The sequence below is a fragment of the Ischnura elegans genome, chromosome 12 (assembly GCF_921293095.1).
Source record: "Ischnura elegans chromosome 12, ioIscEleg1.1, whole genome shotgun sequence".
Lineage (NCBI taxonomy): Eukaryota > Metazoa > Arthropoda > Insecta > Odonata > Coenagrionidae > Ischnura > Ischnura elegans.
Window position 1 is genome coordinate 28,936,706 of NC_060257.1, and position 21,059 is coordinate 28,957,764.

The following is a 21,059-nucleotide window of genomic DNA, read 5'->3' on the forward strand; positions in this document are numbered from 1 at the left end:
CAAGGTTGACAGGTAAGAAAGGGAAACGCCCACCCCATGTGTAAACAAAAGGGTTCCGTGAAGAAAGCAGCCAGAAGGGACGACGAGCGTGAAGGATTCAAAGGAAGAATCTTTTGTTTAGGTGATTAGAAGAAAGGGCTTTTTTTGGTGGTTCAGGCTTATTTCGGTGCTTCATATGCATGTGACAACGTTGTATGTCTAGGGGAGGGTGTGAGGTGCGTTTGGAGGAAAGCAATTGGCTGCAAACCATGTTGGTGCAGGGTTCTCCGCCCCTCGTTTTGAACTTCCATCGGACAACTCTCGTCGGCCGGACTGTAGGAGATGGGCCAGGGAAAGGAACAGGCCCACCCAATTCCAATTGTTTGAATGTCAAAAGCCAGAGGCAAAGTCTGAAACCTCATCTTTCCAAACCAACCTTCAGGTTGAATCACAGAGTGAATGTATTTAAAAATGCTGTTGATGAAAATAAGAAATCTTTTTCTTTTGTTTGATCTGTAACAGTACACTTTCTGTTTGATGCATATAATTATTATAAATTGATTAGTTTCATTATTCCTGTCAAATTACAATAGAGAATACATATGATTATTCCCATCACAAATGCCTGTCCATTTTTCCCATAGGAGATAGTACAAGAAGTTGCATCAATCTGATGGAAGCTAAGAGAAATGTTGAGAATTATTATCCATTGCACAGTGTTTCCAAAAATGTTTTCACCTTTCACTATATGTATTTTCTTACTACTATAGAGATGAGGTTTCAGACTTTGCCTCTGGATTTTGACATTCAAACAATTGGAGTTGGGGGGCCTGTTCCTTTCCCTGGCCCATCTCCTACTCTGAGGATTTGTGTTGGGGGTCTCCTGAAAGCTTCATCTGGGATTTTAACCCAGGACCCTATCGTTGGCATCCAAGGGATTTACCCTGTGGGCTACCGCACTCCCTTGTATCAACTGTAGAAAAATACATTTTATTTTCTATTAATTATGAGGAAAAAAATAATTTTGAAAGTGCCATGCACCTTTTTCACTGCCCTTAAGGCTAAAGAAGTACAAGTAGTTTTTACTTTTGGATTTGAAAATGATTGATTTTGAGAAGTTTATCAACTGAATTATTTTCTGTTTTTACAGCTTGGTTTGAAGTTGATGACGAGCACAACACTAAGGTTTACGTTTCAAATCTACCGTGTGAACTAACTGAGACAGAATTTGTGGAATTCATGCAGAAATGTGGCTTGGTAATGAAGGACCCCGATAACAACCGGATGAAGGTGAAATTGTATACAGACTCTGAGGGAAGATTCAAGGGCGACGCACTTTGTACATACATCAAGGTAAGTGCACTTTTGAATCCTCTTGGGATCTTATTTATGCTTATTCCATGAAGTTTACTCCAAATTGTGTATGTATTTATGTAAATACCCAATTGCACATTCATTTTGAACGGTATCAATTTAAAAAAGCTGATCTTTTCGCTTCCACAACCTTGGAGGATAGGGAGAACTTGGGGAAAATTAAAGCCTTGGGGAAATTTAATTATTTTACCTTATTTTATTTCCACACCACCAAAAACAGTGCTATTCGGCCTTCGGCCATTCGGGGTTGTTAATAACATATTATAATCAAATGAGCACTAACATCCATGCTCTGGATAAGGTTAACTTACCCAGGCGGGACTTACCCAGACTGGAACTCGCGACCTTTGGTTAAGTAGGTGAGGAATTTACCCCACCGCCACTATGGCCATCAGGGAGGGAGATCAAAAATTATTCTGAAAAGGTTTTCAGACAGGAGTGGATCCAGGATTTTTTTATTGGAGGGTTACAAGGGTCTGATCTTAACGATCTTCTCATACTTGACATTAAAGACAAGATACAACAATTACTCTAGACAAAATATTCCATTTATTTTAATATGGAATTAAATGATTGAGGCTCTGTAATACACAAAACAAAATGAACGTAATGATAACAGTATAAAAAATTTTGTCTATTTTTGAAGCACCTAGGGAGATCCCCCTTCCCCCCCCCCCCCCCAAATCCACCTGTGTGTGCAGTTATTCCAGCATATGACATGGTGGCAAGCATCAGGGAAAACCTGGAATTGATGGGGAATTTGGATATTCTGGAAAATTCAGAGAATTCTCATTAAAGTGAGATTGAGACTTGGATAGGAAATCATCCTTATTTTACTACTGATACGCAATTCTGTTAATTTTTCACCAACTATAACTAAACTTTGGTTGAATGTTATGGCATTTATAATTTTACCTATTTTTATGAATTCTTATCATCATAAGTATTCGGTATTCCTACATTATTGAAAGTAAAAATGAAAAGTATTGTAATTTGGAAGTTAGTTTAACTTATCAAGGATTATCATGTTTTTTCATAAGGATGTACTCATAGTCTTTAATGCATTGATTTCAAATTTTAACCTTTTCTGTGTTTTACGAGGATTCTATTATGGAGAAAGAAATTATTCCAATACTGGACAATCTTTTGGTGATCAGTCAGGGGAGTTGCTAATTTATCTGGAAATATTCAGGGAATTTAAAAATTGAGTATCACTAGTCTCCCTAGCTGGGCATATAAAGCAACATGCAGTACTCAGTAAGAAAACTTTGCATAGGAACATAATGCAGTACAAAGGACTTTGTTGACATGCACGAAAATTTGAAAATGGGCATCATCAGACCAAACCCAGCCTATAAAATGAACCCCAACTTTTGAGAAGATTTTTCAGGGTTTAAAAACTTCATTTTATATGTCATATCAAATGTTAGTTGTCTTCTATACTATAATCTTTAGTCAGGAAAAAAGATTTTGGGAGGCTTTTGGAAGGGAAAATTCATTTTGGACAGCTCATAAGGAGGGGTACTCATATAATGTATCCCCCAATCATTTCACAGGGGATTTGAACCCCTTGACCCCCCTGTTCGAAATGCCATAGTGCTCTGTTGATCCATTTATACATTGTAGTCTTTATCTATCTTGTTCTACATCAGTGGATGTTTTATGACCTTGGTAAAATAATTTTAATACACATTTTTGCAAAAAAAATGTAAGTTCGGACCTGTGTCACATCAATGATTTGAGCACAACTGTGTGAATTTTCCTCTTAGATTTTTTTTTTGCAATTAAGTTAGTCTATGTATTGGCATATATACTGCAAACATATCCTTGATTCATTACAGAAAAAGATGCAAGTTAATAAAATTCTCATGGAAAGTAGTAAATTTTCATCTTAAAATCAGGGTAAATTTAGGGCATTTCAGATTCTAAATTTGTGGAAACCCTGCTCATTGTTTGGTCATATTCATAATTGGCTAGAAAAGACCTCTCATTATCAATTGCATGGAAATGCATCTCCTAATATGGTACGAAACAAGCACAATGTAACAGAGCAAGGCATTTGTCCTGACAGGCCAGATGCAAGTAAACTTAATTGTGATCTCAGCTTTCCTTCTGGAGAAGGAATCTGGGACTTTTGCAAAACGAGTGGTCTGTATTGACCAAACAACACAAGATTGACTTGGAAAGGGGTCATTCCATGTCAGTTCATCCAGGCATGACACCCACCGACTCGGATTTTGATGAAACTTGCCAATTTTCATCCTTCCATGCTGGAATGAAACAGTGTAAAATATTTCTTGGCTATCTCTAATAGTTTTTTTTTCACGACCATTTGAAGTTTGGGTGAAACTGCAGTTTTTCAATGAATGTGGTCTCCAGAGGCACTTGTACCTCCAGAGGGAAATAATTTGTCTCAGCCATAGTTTTCATCCGATTCTTATGAAAATTTGCAGGTTTACTATAGAAGTCATGAGGATTCCAAAAACTAATTGAAAAATATCCTAAGGAATATTGGAAATTCTCTAAACTCGTATGTTTCATAAGATTTTAGAAAATTTTGCGTCAAACACATGGTTCTATAAAACATCAAATTTTTACCTGAGGCAATATCTGAATCAAGCTAAATTATTTTTTCTAATATTCTTTAAGGTATGACCCACCACCTGTAAAAATAAAATTCATGGCTTTTTGCTTGCTTTGTTATTAAAAAAAATGTTATGCAAAAAAAATCCCTTTTCACGACTCTGGTCGTCAGTGTTGGGTCCTCCTTCAAGTGTGATGAAATGCTTGTGTTAACTGTTTTCTATATCTAAGAAAATATTTACAACATATATCTAGTGCAAAATACATTCAAAAATTAAAACATTTTTTTATGTGCAGGTTGTTTTTCTCCCAATAAGAAAAATATATTTTTGAAATAGAATATTTTAAGGAATTCATAGCACTTACCCATCATTGCTGGGGAAAACTTGATTGTTGCTATATAAAACACATCAAATACAGGATGAGTGTTAATACAAGTTAACTTTCTCCATTTTGTATTGACAAAAACCTCACGAATGTGTTTTACTTCATTAATGTTGCACAACTTATAAATGAACTATCACAATATATAGTCACTTTTGTCTGTGCATCAGTTTGTAGTTAAATAGGATAGTATTAAAGGTCTTCAATGGGGCCTATCTCTGAGAAAGCTAATATTTCAGTTACACTAGAGTTTCATTTCTTTCCCAGTAGTGGTAATTCCAAGTTTTCCTTTTAAATCCAACAGCCGTCGGTTCACACGTTCAATGTCATTCTCCGATAAGTAATGCATTCGTCCTGAGCCTCTTGTGGTAGGAGTTTCCACATAACAAATAACATTATTTACAGGAACATTGCAAATATCTTCTTTCTCTTTTGGCCAGTAAAATGATAAAGAATTTCACTTTTATATCACCTGCATCAACATCCTTTGACATAAGTAGCCCAAAAAACCAGTGATTGTCATACAAGCAGGCCACAAAAGAATTACCGTATAGGCGTGTGTAAGAGGCGCACCTTTTTTCCCAGAAATTGCAGCCGAAAATGAGGGTGCGCCTCTTACACAAACTTATAAGTGAAGAGTGCGGAAGGAGAGGTCGAGGGGAAGGAGCGCGATCCCTCCATCTTCGAAGCAACGAGGCTACGAGCGAAGGAGCAAGGGACGAACACGTTCGATCTAGCATGTGACGTCGTTGCCTTCAAAGCGAAGGGGCGAAGGCGCAGCAATGTGATATATGCAGTTTGCATAGCCTAAAGTTTCCAGTCCGTCTCGTCTTGTTTGAATGCGCTTATGCTACGCTTGTTTCTTCCGAAATTGTCCTGTTTGGACTATTTTGAATATTAGTAGCCTTGTTGTAACTATAAACCTTTGTGTCAAACAATTAGAGCTTAAAAAACTTAAATTCTGTCAGGTATGCGTCGCGTTAGATCTCTTTCTTTTTTTTGAACCTCGTGCTTGTCATACAATTACTGAAGGCTATCGAGATATCTTCGGGCTCAGTAGATGACTCGCCAAGCATTTGGCCTCCAGAAACTGGGAGATCGATCAAGGTCAGTTGGTGAGACGGGGTAGGGGTGAAACACGTTTCCATTGTTCCCCTGTAACTCGATATTATCCTGTGGGGTCTCGGAAAGGAAAAAAAAATGGCCGAGGCATTGGCTGATGGAGGGCCGAGTGTGACTCCATTAAATCTACGAAGTGGTTATTATCCTACGGCGCTGAGATTGCCCCTATTGTTGTCCAAGCTCTTGGGAAGGTTCATGCTATGTGCCTGTCGTGTTTTGCCTTAAAATTTTACAGGGCTGCAATTCTATTGCAATACTCCTGCGAGAGCATTTAGACAAAATTGTTCGTGAATAGGACAAGCATCGTAGAGCAACGGTGTATGCGAAGAGAGGATCGGAACTCTTTGTACTCCCTCTTATGCCGCTATTACCGCCGCAGTTATCAAAATTTCCTATTTCAATTAGTATTAAAAGAGGGAATTTCGATAACTTTTGAAATTCCAGTCATACATCTGCAACACCGCGCCATAGTATAAAAAAATGCCGCAAATTTTTTTCTTCATAGCTTCGATGCTCAAAATAAGGGTGCACCTCTAACACGTGTGCGCCTCTTACACACGCTTATACGGTAGTACAAGTTTTTGTCAAAATTTCTTCCCAACTTGGCTTTATCAAGAAATTGTGGACAGAACTGTATGTGGTATCAAACCTAATTTTTTTTGTCGCAATAATGTATAGAAGAATGGTAGCTACGAGTACCTGGGATTGTTTTTACAAGGTACCAGTGAGTTTCTAATTGTTGCCGAATCATTGATCATTGTTCTTTTTTTAAAACGTAAAATGAAATTTTATCCACTTTGTACTTGCAGAACTCACACACCTTTTCAATGGAAGTCATTGTATTACCCAGATCCCGCTGAAGGCTTTCTCTTGTAAGAATGCACTTAACTGTTCCACCTATCCCGTCACATGGAGATATCCCATGACTAGTTGAAAAAAAAGACCAAGAAGCATGCAAGTCAAAGTCCAGGTGATGATGGCACAGGTTTATAAAGTTTTTACAGTTCTTATATTGGCCAGCTCAACCATTACTGAAATATTGCACTTTCTTTACTTCAAGGAACTTTTCCTTTAAAAACTGAGTGACTATTTTTTGCATTTCAAATACGAAAGCTACATCATGTTCTAGATGGTCACAAAATGCACACAAACTTGACACACAGAGATCTTTCTTCAGCTGCCCACGAGTATAAATTACCGCTGGATGTAGGGAACAACCATCCTCATTCCAGTGATGACCCTGAACCTCATCTTGTATTACATAATGGTAGTTTTCACTGAAATCCAGCAAAACAATGGCTTCATCTGGCTGTAGGTTATTTTTTAGTTCTTTTAGGTATCTCGTCTGGGATTTGTTTATGAAGGAATGTGGGAGAAGTTTTTCCAGATTGTTCACCAGACTATTGATGTATTCATCCAGAGTCACTGTTAACCTAATTTATTGGGTCCGATCTGTTGTCACCCATTGTATGTCACTTCATCTTCAGGGTCCCATTCCTCAAATTTACTTTTCAGATGCTCCTTCAGTTTGTCAGACATACATTCTGAACAGTGCCGTAACATGCAATCCCTGTTATCTTTGGAACATACCAAGTAGTCAAATAGGTTGTTGTAGGTCTCCTCTATAGAGCATCCGTGGAGAAGAAGTGATGCATTCTGATGGATAGCACAGACACACACAGAATGGGTTGCAGAGGAGCCTGCCAACACGCACCATTTAGGCCACGACCGACAGAATTTTGAAAATGCTATTTTTACATGTGGGAATTCAAATTAAAAAGCTGCACACAGCTCATTTAGGTTACTTTAGAAGTAACCTCTTTTGCTTGTGGACATTTTTGGACACACTCACCTTATCTTTCATTCCTGGCATAAGGCGTGAATACTCGTAATTTTGGTAGAATGTCGGAATTAAGTCCCCTGCAGTTTGTTCTATGTTTTTGCCCCTCCTTGGATCTGGTATGGCTATGATGCCTTTCATTCCTAGAATTCCCTAGCATGCCGAATTGTATATTCACTAGCATTAATTTCGGTGGCTACTTTTTTCAAATCCACGAAGTCGGAGCTGGTGTTAGTAGCTGAATTATCTCTTGCTGACTGCCTGCTGCCACCAGTTTTTCTTTTAGTAACCCAACTAGCATATCCATATCACTCGCTTAATCAAGAACTTCTGAATCATACTCTGGAAGGAAATCTTTATCCAGTACTTTGAAAACCTTTTTGTTCAAAGTAGAACAACATTCATGAGGTAAAAAACATTCGTGAAGTTTTTTGTCAATACAAAATGGAGAAAGTTAACTTGTATTGACGTGCATCCTGTATTTTGATGTGCTTTATATAGCAACAATCAAGTTTTCCCCAGCAATGATGGGTAAGTGCTATGAATTCCTTAAAATATTCTATTTCAAAAATATATTTTTCTTATTGGGAGAAAAACAACCTGCACATAAAAAAATGTTTTAATTTTTGAATGTATTTTGCACTAGATGTATGTTGTAAATATTTTCTTAGATATAGAAAACAGTTAACACAAGCATTTCATCACACTTGAAGGAGGACCCAACACTGACGACCAGAGTCGTGAAAAGGGATTTTTTTTGCATAACATTTTTTTTAATAACAAAGCAAGCAAAAAGCCATGAATTTTATTTTTACAGGTGGTGGGTCATACCTTAAAGAATATTAGAAAAAATAATTTAGCTTGATTCAGATATTGCCTCAGGTAAAAATTTGATGTTTTATAGAACCATGTGTTTGACGCAAAATTTTCTAAAATCTTATGAAACATACGAGTTTAGAGAATTTCCAATATTCCTTAGGATATTTTTCAATTAGTTTTTGGAATCCTCATGACTTCTATAGTAAACCTGCAAATTTTCATAAGAATCGGATGAAAACTATGGCTGAGACAAATTATTTCCCTCTGGAGGTACAAGTGCCTCTGGAGACCACATTCATTGAAAAACTGCAGTTTCACCCAAACTTCAAATGGTCGTGAAAAAAAAACTATTAGAGATAGCCAAGAAATATTTTACACTGTTTCATTCCAGCATGGAAGGATGAAAATTGGCAAGTTTCATCAAAATCCGAGTCGGTGGGTGTCATGCCTGGATGAACTGACATGGAATTACCCAAAGGCTAGATATTAATAATGAAAGAGACTTTGTTTCTTCCACAAGTTTATGAAAATTTCTATTTTATTACCGGTTTTGGCTATTACACCATTATTAGTATTAGTATGGAGCCCTTCCACCACGTACAAGCGTCAAGTTTTGATTTAAGACTAGATGTTGTCAGGCCAGTCTACAAACCTTTATTTTCCAAACTGTCCATTTAAATTTATATTTGAATGCACAGACCACACCAATGTATATGTTATTTCTTCTTGTGAGATTTGATTGTTTCCATTCCTAATGGTCTTGAACTTTCTTTACTAGATCCTGTCCATGAAAGTTCCCTTCAGTTAGCTTCGTTCTTTCATTGAGTGCAGACCATTTTGTGTCCTTTTTTGGACCCATTTTAAACTTCAAATAATAATTTGACATCATTTTGGTGGTTATTAATGAAATGCATCATGCATTATAGCACGGTGCAGAGCTACACAAGTTTTTAGTTTGAAATTGAAATAGATTGAGTGAATAACAATGCAGAGTAGGAGTTCAATGTAACAAGTCCTCTGAATGCTTGTTACATTGGGTACTTCTTATAGCCTACGGTGAAGCATGAAGTCCTACAATTCCCGTGTACATCCTTCCATTTTTTTTCTTTTGTAACTGTACTATTTAACAGAGATAGAATATCTGTTTTTGTTGCATATTTATATATGATTATGCTGTGGAATTATCACAAAACAATTTTGGCTAATTTCCAAAAACCATAGCATCCATGGCAACATGATACATTATGTTATGCATTGTAATCACTGGCCGGGGTCATCTACAATAGGGAAGATGTGACAAATTGCTATGCGGGAATAGAAATCCAGGCACCTTGCTAAACAGTCATATTGTGCCCAGTTGCCTGAGAAACTGTCATAGCTGTTCCTTGGGCACGTGGTGGAATGGACATGAGAGATGGATGGAGACAAGGTTTGAATGGATGGCTATTAAGCATTCGTATCTCACCCATGGTGCTCTTCCATGTTTGCAAGTGACAAATGGGTCAAACATTTGGTTGGTATGCATCAGGAAAGGTACACATGAGTCACCACCATATCACATTCAAAATTTTCAGTGTGAAAGAAGATGTTTTAAGGGACAGGTTTTTTTGATCAAGCATCCAATGGGCCTTCATTTTTGAAATATTATGGATTGATGGTTGGTTTGCACCATGGTGTCGTGGTTAATTCGGTTAACTTCAGCCGCACGTTCAAGTCTTGGAGCCTCCAGAAAATTATTTTTTGAATTTTATTTAAAGAAATCAAGAAGACTTTTTCGAGTAATTTTGAGAGGCAACAAGCCTATTTACTCCACCTTTATGGTGAGAGGCAGCAATTTCAAGAGAAGGCACTGATGGCAAAGATCCAGAGGATCAGTCAGTTATCAAGTTTATAGAATCGGTGTGAGTACTGCAATGTGGATGGCAATGGGAAACTGCCATATTACCTTTCCTAGAAGATGTAGTCTTGCATTCTATATGACGTGATGGCATCCTTCCCAGTAAAATATTGTCGTGTGCCAAGCAACTCAGAAAAAGGGTTAGCAATGCGTAGCTCAGATAGTCGGGAATCTTCATTCCTCAGGGGCAGTCACCATAAAGAAATACACACCCATTCTTAAGTAAAGTCCATTTTATGCCAATATCAGCAATACATAATAGAGGTTTTTGGCTTACTCCTCGAAGTACATGTAATTACGGTAAGAAGGCTAAGTCTTATGAAGTCTGCGTCGGATGGGAGTCCGCGATGGGCGTTGGCCAAGCTAGAGCATCGTTCGGAGTGTCGTGGACAATGGCAGCGAGTGCGAAGAACTAGATAGCAAGGGTATAAGAGAGCGTGAATCTGAAGATTCGGGTTTATATGTCCTCCATGCCCGTGGATCCTTCTAGAATGTTCTGCGGGCGTCTGGGGCAGTGGAAAGGGAAAATCTGCATTGTTCTCATGACCTTTTGAAAGTTAACCATCTTTTAATATAAATACATTTCTCAAGATTAGCAAGGCAAGCTGACGTCAGAAGCGGCCGCCTCCTTGTCACGAGCCGGAACTTGTGTGCTCATCAAGGCGGATAGCGTCGGCCACATCAAAGAAGATAGCGAAAAGTAATAAGCGTTAAGGCGGAGAAAACGGCAAGGCAAATATCATGGAATAGCATGGACAGCAGGTGGTCCATCTATTGGTGGGAACGGCTGCTCCAAAATACGGACAGTCCGATAAATTAGAAAGTGTGGGAAAATCGTGACTCCGATAGTGGCTGAAGGTTGGAAAAGAATATGTGGATTGGTTTAAGACCAATAGTAACTAGTCGGCACATGACAATATTCTACTACTGGTAAGGATACAACAATCGAAGGATTGGGACGAACTCTGCCAAGCAAGTTGCCAGTATTGTGCTACTCCTCAGTTTTTTGCTTTTTACATTCCCGTAAGCCAATCTTTCCCACAGTGACAGATTATCCATGAAAAAGTTAATGAACCAGAACTCTAATGATGCCGCCAACTCATGAAATTTAGGTGGGACCTTTTGCGTTTTCATATTTTAAAATTTCAATGAATGGCTGAAGATTCTTTTTTCGTTATAACTTTCCTTACCCTCTGCTGAATTCTTTCAGTGAATTGCAGTTTTGACTCTGAGTGAATGACCATATTACTTTCCCATAATCCTATCTGTTCAGTTGACTCATATCTCTTTTACTAATAATTCGTATGAGACCTGGAAATATTTTGCATGATATATTTGTAAATTTTCATTACATAATTGCCATGGGAAATATATCTCCTAGAATGTGAAAGAAACAACATATTTCAGGCTCTCCAGCCAATGGTACACGTTATTGTTTATGATATTATTATGTATTATTACATATTGCAACTCTTTTTAAGGCTAGGTAATGTTAATTTTGCATTTAGCGGTTTTATATTTTGCGGTCGAATAAAAATATGGCCTGCAACATATCTTAAGTAGCAAATTCATTATTGCATGCCTAATGTAGAGACTGATGAAATTGGTTGGAAAAGTATTTAGCCGCTATTAAGCAGTTGTGATTTTTCAGTCTCGGAAAGTGAAGTTCGTAATCACTAGTAAAGACCAGCTATCTGGAATGTTCGGTATCCGTAACAATTTTCCCCAAAAGAAATAAAGGTAATGGGAAGAACTGGTTCCTAGTTCCTGTTGACTCGCTATTATATGAAAGTTACAGGGTATATAGGTATTGTATTACATTGTATTACTTGTGGACTTACTACTGTAGACATTGTAGTACTTTGTATCCATTTGGGATCGCACAGCACCCAACACAATAATGGCCGCTACGCATCTGTTCGCTAACCGAAATTTTGTTCGCTATTTGAGGCAAATTTTTAGCAAAATATTCGGCCATTATCCCAATTGTTCGTTATCAGAGGCATTCGCTAACCGAGGTTTCAGTGTATTTTCCCCTACCAGTGACTGTAATACTAGATGATATAGCAAGTGTTTCAAGCAAGCAAATTTAATCATAAATATTGCTATGTTTATTGAAAACAATATCTTGAAATAATTAATTGAAGGCTCAACTTCTTTTATCATCACTTAGTGAAAAGCAAAGCAAGGAGACTTTCTTATTGTTAGAATTTTTGCTCTAGCAGTTTATAGTTATTATATAGCAAAATGCATATACCACTGTGAAACAAGCATTAGTGAACTGTAATATCTCATGAATGCATGCCAATCTTAGAACTCAAAATCAGTTCTTTTTGCTTGCTACTCATTTAGAGCTTTTTTATGTCTTGCACCCTTGTTGGCAAGGAGGCTTGGGCCTCCGGATAATGATGTAATGGAATTTCAATCCATCCACCCTCAACCCTTGTGTCTCATGCCATCAGTAATTACTCTTCATTCTTGTAGCACATGAAATCACAGAAAACACCTTACTATCACAGGAGATACCTTAAGTTTGTTAAAAAAAACTTTATTCAGTAAAGATTGTGTACAGTTTTTCTGGTATTCCAGATGATTCTTAAAATAATATATTTTACAACCCTCGGGGATGATTGGAAATGTTTAGCATTTCATGGAAACAATTTGAATTGTGACCACATAGTGAATGTGATGGAAGGGACTAATTGTCTAAGACGTCTCCCACCTATTTCCATTTCTGTAACCATGATTTTTATGGTTATTATTACTGTGGTGGCCATTGTTAGCATTTAAACCATTACCATTGTAACCATTATCACCGTTATGTCCATTTTTACCATTTTCACCATTATAGCCATTGTAACCATTATGACCATTGTTGCCATGATAACCATTGTAACTGTTATGGCCGTTGTTGCCATCATGGCCATTGTTGCCATTATGGCCATTGTTGTCATTGTGACCATTGTAACCATTGTGACCATTATGATCATTGTTGCCATTATGGCCATTGTAACCATTATGGCCGTTGTTACCATTGTGGCCATTGTTGCCATTATGACCATTGTAACCATTATGGCCATTGTTACCATTGTGGCCATTGTTGCCATTATGGCCATTGTGGTGATTGCGGACTCTTGATAGTGGAGCTTCGCAGATGTAATGCCTCTTTATTAGGCAGGAATCATGAATCCATCGATAGCGACGAACAGGGTCCATGAAGGTACACTCCCAGTGTGGGTTAGACACAGATCTTCGTGAGAAGCCGTGGTACGTAAACGGCTGGCCAGAGCGACCCCATACCCACATCCCTCTCTTCCAGTCATAGATTCCACCAATCCAACGCTCCAGTGATGCTAGAATGAGAAATTTATTGTTACTCCTTTGTTAGATGGAATTTGAGGGTAGCGTTTGGTAGATAAGGCCTTTTGCACTTAGGGAGGGTCGTAAGAAAGTTTGAAATGAACGTTGGATCAGTATTTTCCAACTAAATGAGAGGCACCAAAGGGACTACATTTGAGCCCATTTACTACCAGCATATTTTAGAGGTCTTTTTTGAAGTTTGCTGATTTTATTTTCTTATAGACTGCTAGAAATTCTGCAATTGTTGATTTTGAAGTGAGAATTCAAAACCTGGGTCCCATAACCCATTCAGTGTGGGTGTAAATTTTGAGTTCATATTTAATGGCAGATCTATTATTTCGCTAATTTCATGTTTAAAAGACTGATTGCCATACAATTATTGTCATATAATCATATTTCCTCAGATAAAAGAAGCATTTTTCTAAAAAAAATTCTTGACATCTTAAGCAATCATTTGCCATAGCTTATATTATGTTATAAATACTTATATATTCAACGAAGAAAGACTGCAATGCAAGGGGTTCATTTAATGACAACGGCCCGAAAAGATAACCCAACCCAGCGGTGACAGGTTGGGGAATCAAAAGAACTGTCACAGGCCCTGTGACGGTACAACTGTACAAGCAGTCATTCACTGTTGGCTGGGAGGCTGTAAGACTGCTTAAGAAGTCATCCGCATGGAAAGTGTTAATTAAAGATTTTATGTGGAACATCTAATACAGTATTGTCATTTACATGATGAATTGGTTTCATGAAGTTACACCGGAGACCCTTAATTATAAAATACCTAGTAATGTTAAAATGAAGAGGAGCACAGCAGCTCCCCTCTTTTAGTAAAAGATACAAATAGCTTTATTACCGTCCTCAGCACTCTTTATGGGTTATATTTTGAGATATGGTATACTCTTACCCGATTCTGGTCGGTTTAGGTGTGCTCTGATGTTTCTGTCCTCCCACGCTGTCTCGAGGCTTGCCAGATGACTGGAAGGGTCAAGGTCATTGCAGGCAAAGTGTGCATCCTGCCAGTTGGCCATCATGCTACTGAAGTGGTAGCAGCCATTTCCGAGGCGAATAAAACCTTTATTTGGGCAGATGTAGCGGGGTGCGGGCTTTGTCTGGAGATTGTATGCATTTGCTGCTTCTCTCCTATTATGGTTGAAATACCTCCAGCGTGCGTGAGCACTACCTAGTGGATGTCCTTGTGGAACTGGTTTCTCTTCATCTGTAATGAGAAAAATAGAGATACGGATGAGCTGCTGATACTCCTCATTCCAGCCCCTTCCATTAAACACAATGAAATCCTGTAGAAACTTATATGTTTTCGGTATATTTTTATGTGTACTGTTTTACATTTATATATTTTTTTTAATTCATATTTCATGATTTTTATTCTGTTCAAAATTTAGGCAATATTCAGCAATATGTGGAGCTTAGAATAATTGCTGATGCCACTCCGATAATATAACAGTTGACATCTTTAAAAACCAGAGGTTTCTGTTTGGAGGCCATTACTATTACTTACAGTGCAACTCAAAGTGGTAAAAAGTTTTGGAGAGGAATTTGTTTCGCTCGATATTGTTTAATGCTGGGTGCTGGGTTGGTCCGATGAATTACTTGTCAGTAGATATCCTCCGTAATGTAATAAATGTCTTTTAAATTGCCAGTTGGTCATGTCGATTTAAATATGCCTGTGTGAATGCAAACATCGTCCAAGAGTCAATAGTAAGCCTGTCTAATTATGTAACGGTGAACTTCATTTTATTGTGATGGGGCGAATGGTATTGGGTCGGTTCAGTGTGAGGAGGGTTGCGTTCATGCAGGATACGTCAATGTCCCTATTTATTATGAGAGATTTCTAAGAGTGAAGGTAGTTTTACGTAGGGAAATTTTGCGAATCACCTTGTCTGTCTCTCCTTTCAAAATTGAATAACCTCCTCCAATTATTCCTGATTAATCCTATTCCCTAACTCGCGAATTTTTAAATTTTCATAATTTACCAAATTTCTTGTGTATCTTAACCCTTCACTGCATTTTGTATAATATATGATACACTATACTCATTGCCGGTTATTTCTGAGGGGCACAGTTCTTCCTCTCTAACACACAGTGTATTATATATGATTCACCCCGTCGTTATACTATGTGGTTCTCGAAGCAGTCAGTAGGTGCCAAAGGTGATCAGCTTCTAATTATGTTGAAGGAAGTCAGCACCCCGGATGAGAAATGAGTGAGGGGATTCACCCGAGCTGTATCTGTATATGTAATTAGTAGAGGTACGGGCGCCAATGATAAGTTTTTAATGAGTACCTGGGTGAAATCAAAACCTTTTGTTGAAAATTGCTAAATCTGTGATACATATCCATTTAATGTAACATTAATGTAATATAATAATTAATGTAAGGAATAAAAAAGGAATGTGTCTTAGGTTTTCCACCGGTTGGAAGACATGAAGAACATTAGCCGGTGGAAAACCCGGGAAACCTGCACCTGATACGCCGGGAAAAGCTAAGATAGTACAATTAAAAAAGTAAGTTTACGAGGATATAATGTCAAGATTCTTGGCGTTGTCAGTTAAATGCGGAGCTTTAATCACACTTTTCTCGTGAATCACGTGATTTTTAAAATTGAAGCTACTGTTGATTCAGTGTCTTGGAGTATAGGATTCAAGGCATAGAAAAAACTTAATTTATTGTAATTACTTACTGAATTGCCAACTTTATATATTATTGAAATAAAGTATGGAACATTTGTCATTTTTAATTGAACATGATCGTGAAATGACGTCACGAGCGAGTAATTTTTTTCCCGAATTACCAACTTAATTCGTTATTTTTTTTTTGAGAAATCTATGTTAGGTGTACGTTTTTCATTTTTAACAGATGATGAAATGGCGACACTAAAAGAAGGATTTTCGTAAACAGGAGGATTTATTAAGTTTAATTGTTTATCGATTGTTTCCCGAATTGCCAAGTTTATTCGTCTTTTTTAAAAAGAAATCTATGTTAAGTGTACGTTTTTCATTTTAAATTGATCATGAAATGGCAACACCAAGAGAAGGATTTTCGTAAACCTGAGAATTTATCGATTATCCTCCTAATCTTATAATAATATGGTAAAGTGTGTTTTTTATTTTCATTATAACTTCCTGTAGCAACGAAATTTTTTCGAAAATGTAAGGTAGCGTTTTTGGCGTAGTCAGTTGATTGCGCTTGTTTTTATTGTGCTCTCTTCGCGAATGCACATGTTTGTCCTTTGAATGGTAACCGATTGCATTTGACTTTGAGAAATCCCAAGACGCATTTATTCTCCTCTTGGCGCCAACCCGAATCTCAAAGCTGATGTCGGCGTCGGATTTCTTCTATTCTAAAATAATTCGGGCGTCTCATTTAAACCGCGTTAAAAGGAGTGCCAGCGGAGCTTGGTTTCCAACGGATTTGGCTGAGATAGTCGTAGGTTAGGAAGGATACGGAAATAAAGATTATTTTTGTGCTTCGTTCCCAGGGTCAAGTGCAAGGGCCTCCCTAAACTTCCGTTTTTTATCAATCCTAATGCGGTGATTCCCGAGCGGTGGTCCTCAACAGCCTTGGAAGCGGTCAGTGGAGCATGAGAAAGTCACGTGTGATTGTAATCTTGGAAGCGCTGAAACGTAAAGGCAAATTTCTAGAAAAAAGTTTCAATTAGTGAGATCGCATTGAATACCTACCAAACATTTAAATTTTCAGCTTTGGTGCGTTATATAAATATCAATTATGTTACCTATCGTCGCGGCTTATGGTAGTATTTCATATGAATATTCGTAGTAAATAAAATAATGGTATTTACTTGAATTCCAAGATCATCGCATGTAGGGGAGGTTCACTTGGGAACTCCTCCCCAAATGTTTGAGAGATAAGGTCGTAATTGTTTCCCCGCTTAAAAAAAACGATTTTTTTCCTCTAGGCTGTTTTGAATTATACGGCTTAAGTATGGTTTCGATTATGAAAAGATGTAACGAGTACTGGACACTATCTATCTTTTGAGAACTAGCGGCAATGCGATGCACAGACGATTAAAATTGAGTTTTTTTTGTTCCTTTGCTGTACTTATGCTTTGTTAGTATCGTATTTTTTCCGGTATTCTTCTTCATTTCAATCGAGATGTCTTCTTCTTTCATTCACGGTTTGAATTATTAAAATCGAAGTGACTTGCTGGAAGAAAATTGAGTACGTAACTGCGTTTAAAAAAAGCGGCGAAAAACTTCACGAAAATTCAGAGTCGACCAAGCCTTTACGCTAATTTAATTATTTTTCGAGAGTGGTTTATTCTTTATCACATTGTGATGTAAAGCTAGCTGAAACACTTGTAATTATCATGCTAGTTCGAGTTGATAAGAAGTAATTGTTTGAGGGCGCGTTTACACAATTCCTGCGAGGCATGCTTGTTCAGTTGACAAAATATTCTAATATAGTGTAACACGATATGACCATATTTAGAGCCTACAGGTGAAAATTTCCATAATTCTATTGTAATTACAGACGATAGTTCTATTATACATAGTTCTATTTTAATTACTGATGATAATCTTCCTTTTCGTTGCGTATTGGCGACTTAACGATTGCCATAGTGTAATCAGCGTCATTTGAAATGTAATTTTTGGTATCGCCTTTGGACCAGCATCGAAGTTTTAATGTCCATATTCGTGCATTAACTCTTGACACCTCCGCGCAAAATTTTCGCCGGACGATTTTCGGAAATTCTTTTTTTTGCGTGGGAATTAGCAGTTGGCCCTGAGATATAACTCGCTCTCCTACGCGTGGATGTAGCACTAACTTTTTCAGCGCGTGGTGAACTCTGGCCTCAAGCATTATTACCAACATTCTGGATGAACCCATAGAGTAACTAGAAACAAGGGCCTAGATCTCGTGATTGGTTTGTTTGGCTGACCACGACATAGCATTTGTTTTCATAGACTTTATTACGATTGGAAATTTTATTTTAATTTTCAATAAATATCAGGAGTTTAATAAAATCTATTTTTAAGTTAATCCTTGGTGTTTATTTTTCCATTTCCTATATTAATACCGTTACTGGGGTCCCTATGTCGGCTTTAGCTTTTGGTGACTGTTCAGCCGCCTTGAGCGCGCTTGTTATTACTTCTGTAGGTAAGCGATCATTAGTTTTATTTTCATTTCATTTTTTTCGGCTGTCATTGCGCGGACTTTCAGTTTAGTTCCTTGTTCGCGTAGTTGGCTGAGTGAATGGTGTTTGGATTAAGTAGTTTTAATGTTTTATACAATCGCGATAATATATTTTTGTCAACAGCCCTAATTATAGCTTATTTCTCCGTGAATTCTGGATTGCTTTCCCCTTCGGAAACGCGACTGGCGACTCATGTAAACCATTTAAATACGTGGTGGGTGACAAAAAAATGCAATGGCTGACTGGAGAATCCTGATTGTCATATTCACGAATACAACAAAGAGGATCCTCTGCAGGGGCGGATCCAGGATTTTTTTCTGGGGGGGGCACAAGCAAGGCCGTATCCAGGATTTTGTTCTGGTTGGGGCACAAGGATACCTCGTAATACAAAACGAATGCAATGATAATGGGACCGTATTAAAAACCTTGCATATTTTTGAGGGTCTGGGGGGGGGCACGTGCCCCCGTGCCCCCCCCCCTGGATCCGCCTATGATCCTCTGGTTAGTCTCCAGTTGTCACCCGCTGCGTCTTTAAATGGGATTACAATAGTCGCCACTCGCGTCGCTGACGGATAAAGCGATCCGGATTTCACGGAGGAAAAGATATAATCGGGGCTGTTAACAGAAATTTACATCCTTGATGTTGTGATGTATCAAAGTTATAAATTTTCAATGCCATTCCTCGTATTTGCAAATAATACTCCGCAAAATATTGGAAAAAAGTGGATCGCGCGCTACCCTGCTAACATTTCATAAAAGCGAATAAAAAGCGACCGAAGTGGTAGCAGATATCAACTCCTTATGGAATATAATGGAGCCTAGTTTATGTAGTCCCCTACTATATGTATTCAAGGGAACTATAGTAAAGAAGGCCCAGGAACATGGCGGTTATGCGCTATATCTGTTTCCGTTTCGCGCGAATTTTATACGGCGACGTCACTCGTTCAGTGTAACTCTCGCCATTTACCGCTGTGGAAGTGGTTTTTTTTAAAAATGGCAATCGTCTTGCATGCGTTAAATGAGTTGTTTATATGAGTTATAGACTCTGTTACGTATTACTGCCGTATATTTTCTCGTGGAAAGTGGATATAGATGACTGGCAGCCCCGCTAGTGGCGATTTTTGAAATCTGATTTTAACGCGGGCTGAGCGACGACTAATCTAGTGGCCGACTGGAACAGGGCTCCCACGCAACCGTGAAAACCTTAAACCGTGAATCAGCCGTGAATTTTGTGTACCGTGAAATCATCATCATCATCATCACTGGTCAACAATCCTAGGATTGGTTTGACGCAGCTCTCCACTCAGTTCTCCTATCAGCTAATCTTTTCACTCCTACGTATTTCTTCTCTTTCACATCTCTCTTTACTTGTTCCATATATTTTGTTCGAGGTCTTCCTTTTCCATTCTTGCCTTCCACCTGTCCTTCGACGATTGTCTTCATCAGGCCATCATGTCTCAAGATGTGGCCCATAAGGTTGTTCCGTCTTCTTATTAAGGTTTTCATGAGGCTTCTCTTCTCTCCTACCCTTCTTAGGACTTCCTCGTTACTAACTCGGTCGATCCATTTGATTTTCATCATTCTTCTGTAGCACCACATTTCAAAGGCCTCTATCCTTGCTTTCTCCGCTGCGGTCATTGTCCATGCCTCACTTCCGTATAGGAGCATACTCCAGATGTAGGTTCTTATAAATTGTTTCTTTACTTCCATATTCAAGTTTCCCGCTGTAAGCAGGTCTCTCTTTTGGTGGAATGCTCTCTTCGCCTGGGCTATTCTGCTGATAATTTCTTTCTTGCTTCTCCCGTCACTAGTTATCTTGCTTCCCAAATAACAGAATTCATCCACCTCTATCAGTTTTTGTCTCCCTATTTTAATGTAAATAACCGGGAAAAATCCGTGAATTTCGTAATGAAACCTTAAAAAATCTCTCAAACTTGATTTTAGATCTACGGTTGGCAGATCTAAAGAAAAATCGGTTTTTCGATCATATTTCAAAGTCAGTCACGACACTCTGTCCACGCATTTATCTGCACACGTATATTCTAAGCGCAATAGGGTGGTTTCCTATTATTTTTTTATTGCCTAAATCGAAAGATTATTACTCCTGGAGTACGTATTTCGCGCTTTTAGATTTTTAAATGACGATATCTATTTTTCGCGATTAAATGAATAGTGAAAATTTTCAAGCGCGCGAAAACACGACGCGTAAGTAGGAATGATGGGAAATCTCTCCGTACGTCGTATTTCTGGTTCCCCCTCCGCCCGGTGAGGTGACCTTGAGGCGAGGCTTAGCGCTGATACGTCGCAGGCTGCCAGCGGGTAGCCTAGTACCCTGCTGGCTGGTAGCGCTTTGCTTAAATAAGGATTATTAATACCTTATCAAACGAGGAAAACTTTCCGACCTTAGCCAGTTTTAATAAGTGATTATTAAGACATGTTTCCCTGAGCTCTGCGCCACATGCATGCATTGGTAACCTCAGACGATGTATAACTCCTATCTTCTCCTGTAGAAACTAGGTCCCT

At 38.2% G+C, this 21,059-nt stretch overlaps 2 protein-coding genes across 2 annotated transcripts in view; one reads left to right on the forward strand and one right to left on the reverse strand.

Annotated features, from left to right (window-relative positions):
• Window positions 1-21,059, forward strand: part of LOC124169342 (HIV Tat-specific factor 1 homolog) — a 109,479-nt gene that overhangs the window by 2,000 nt on the left and 86,420 nt on the right. Inside the window, exon 3 of the mRNA XM_046547924.1 lies at window positions 1,130-1,332. Within this exon, the coding sequence (XP_046403880.1) occupies window positions 1,130-1,332 (203 nt within the window). The remainder of the gene's footprint in view (window positions 1-1,129; window positions 1,333-21,059) is intronic.
• LOC124169345 overlaps window positions 12,531-21,059 on the reverse strand; it is a 71,454-nt gene continuing 62,925 nt past the window's right edge. Inside the window, exons 2-3 of the mRNA XM_046547931.1 lie at window positions 14,269-14,580; window positions 12,531-13,351 (exon numbers count right to left, since the gene is read on the reverse strand). Of these exons, the coding sequence (XP_046403887.1) occupies window positions 12,705-13,351; window positions 14,269-14,580 (959 nt within the window). The 3' untranslated portion in view covers window positions 12,531-12,704. The remainder of the gene's footprint in view (window positions 13,352-14,268; window positions 14,581-21,059) is intronic.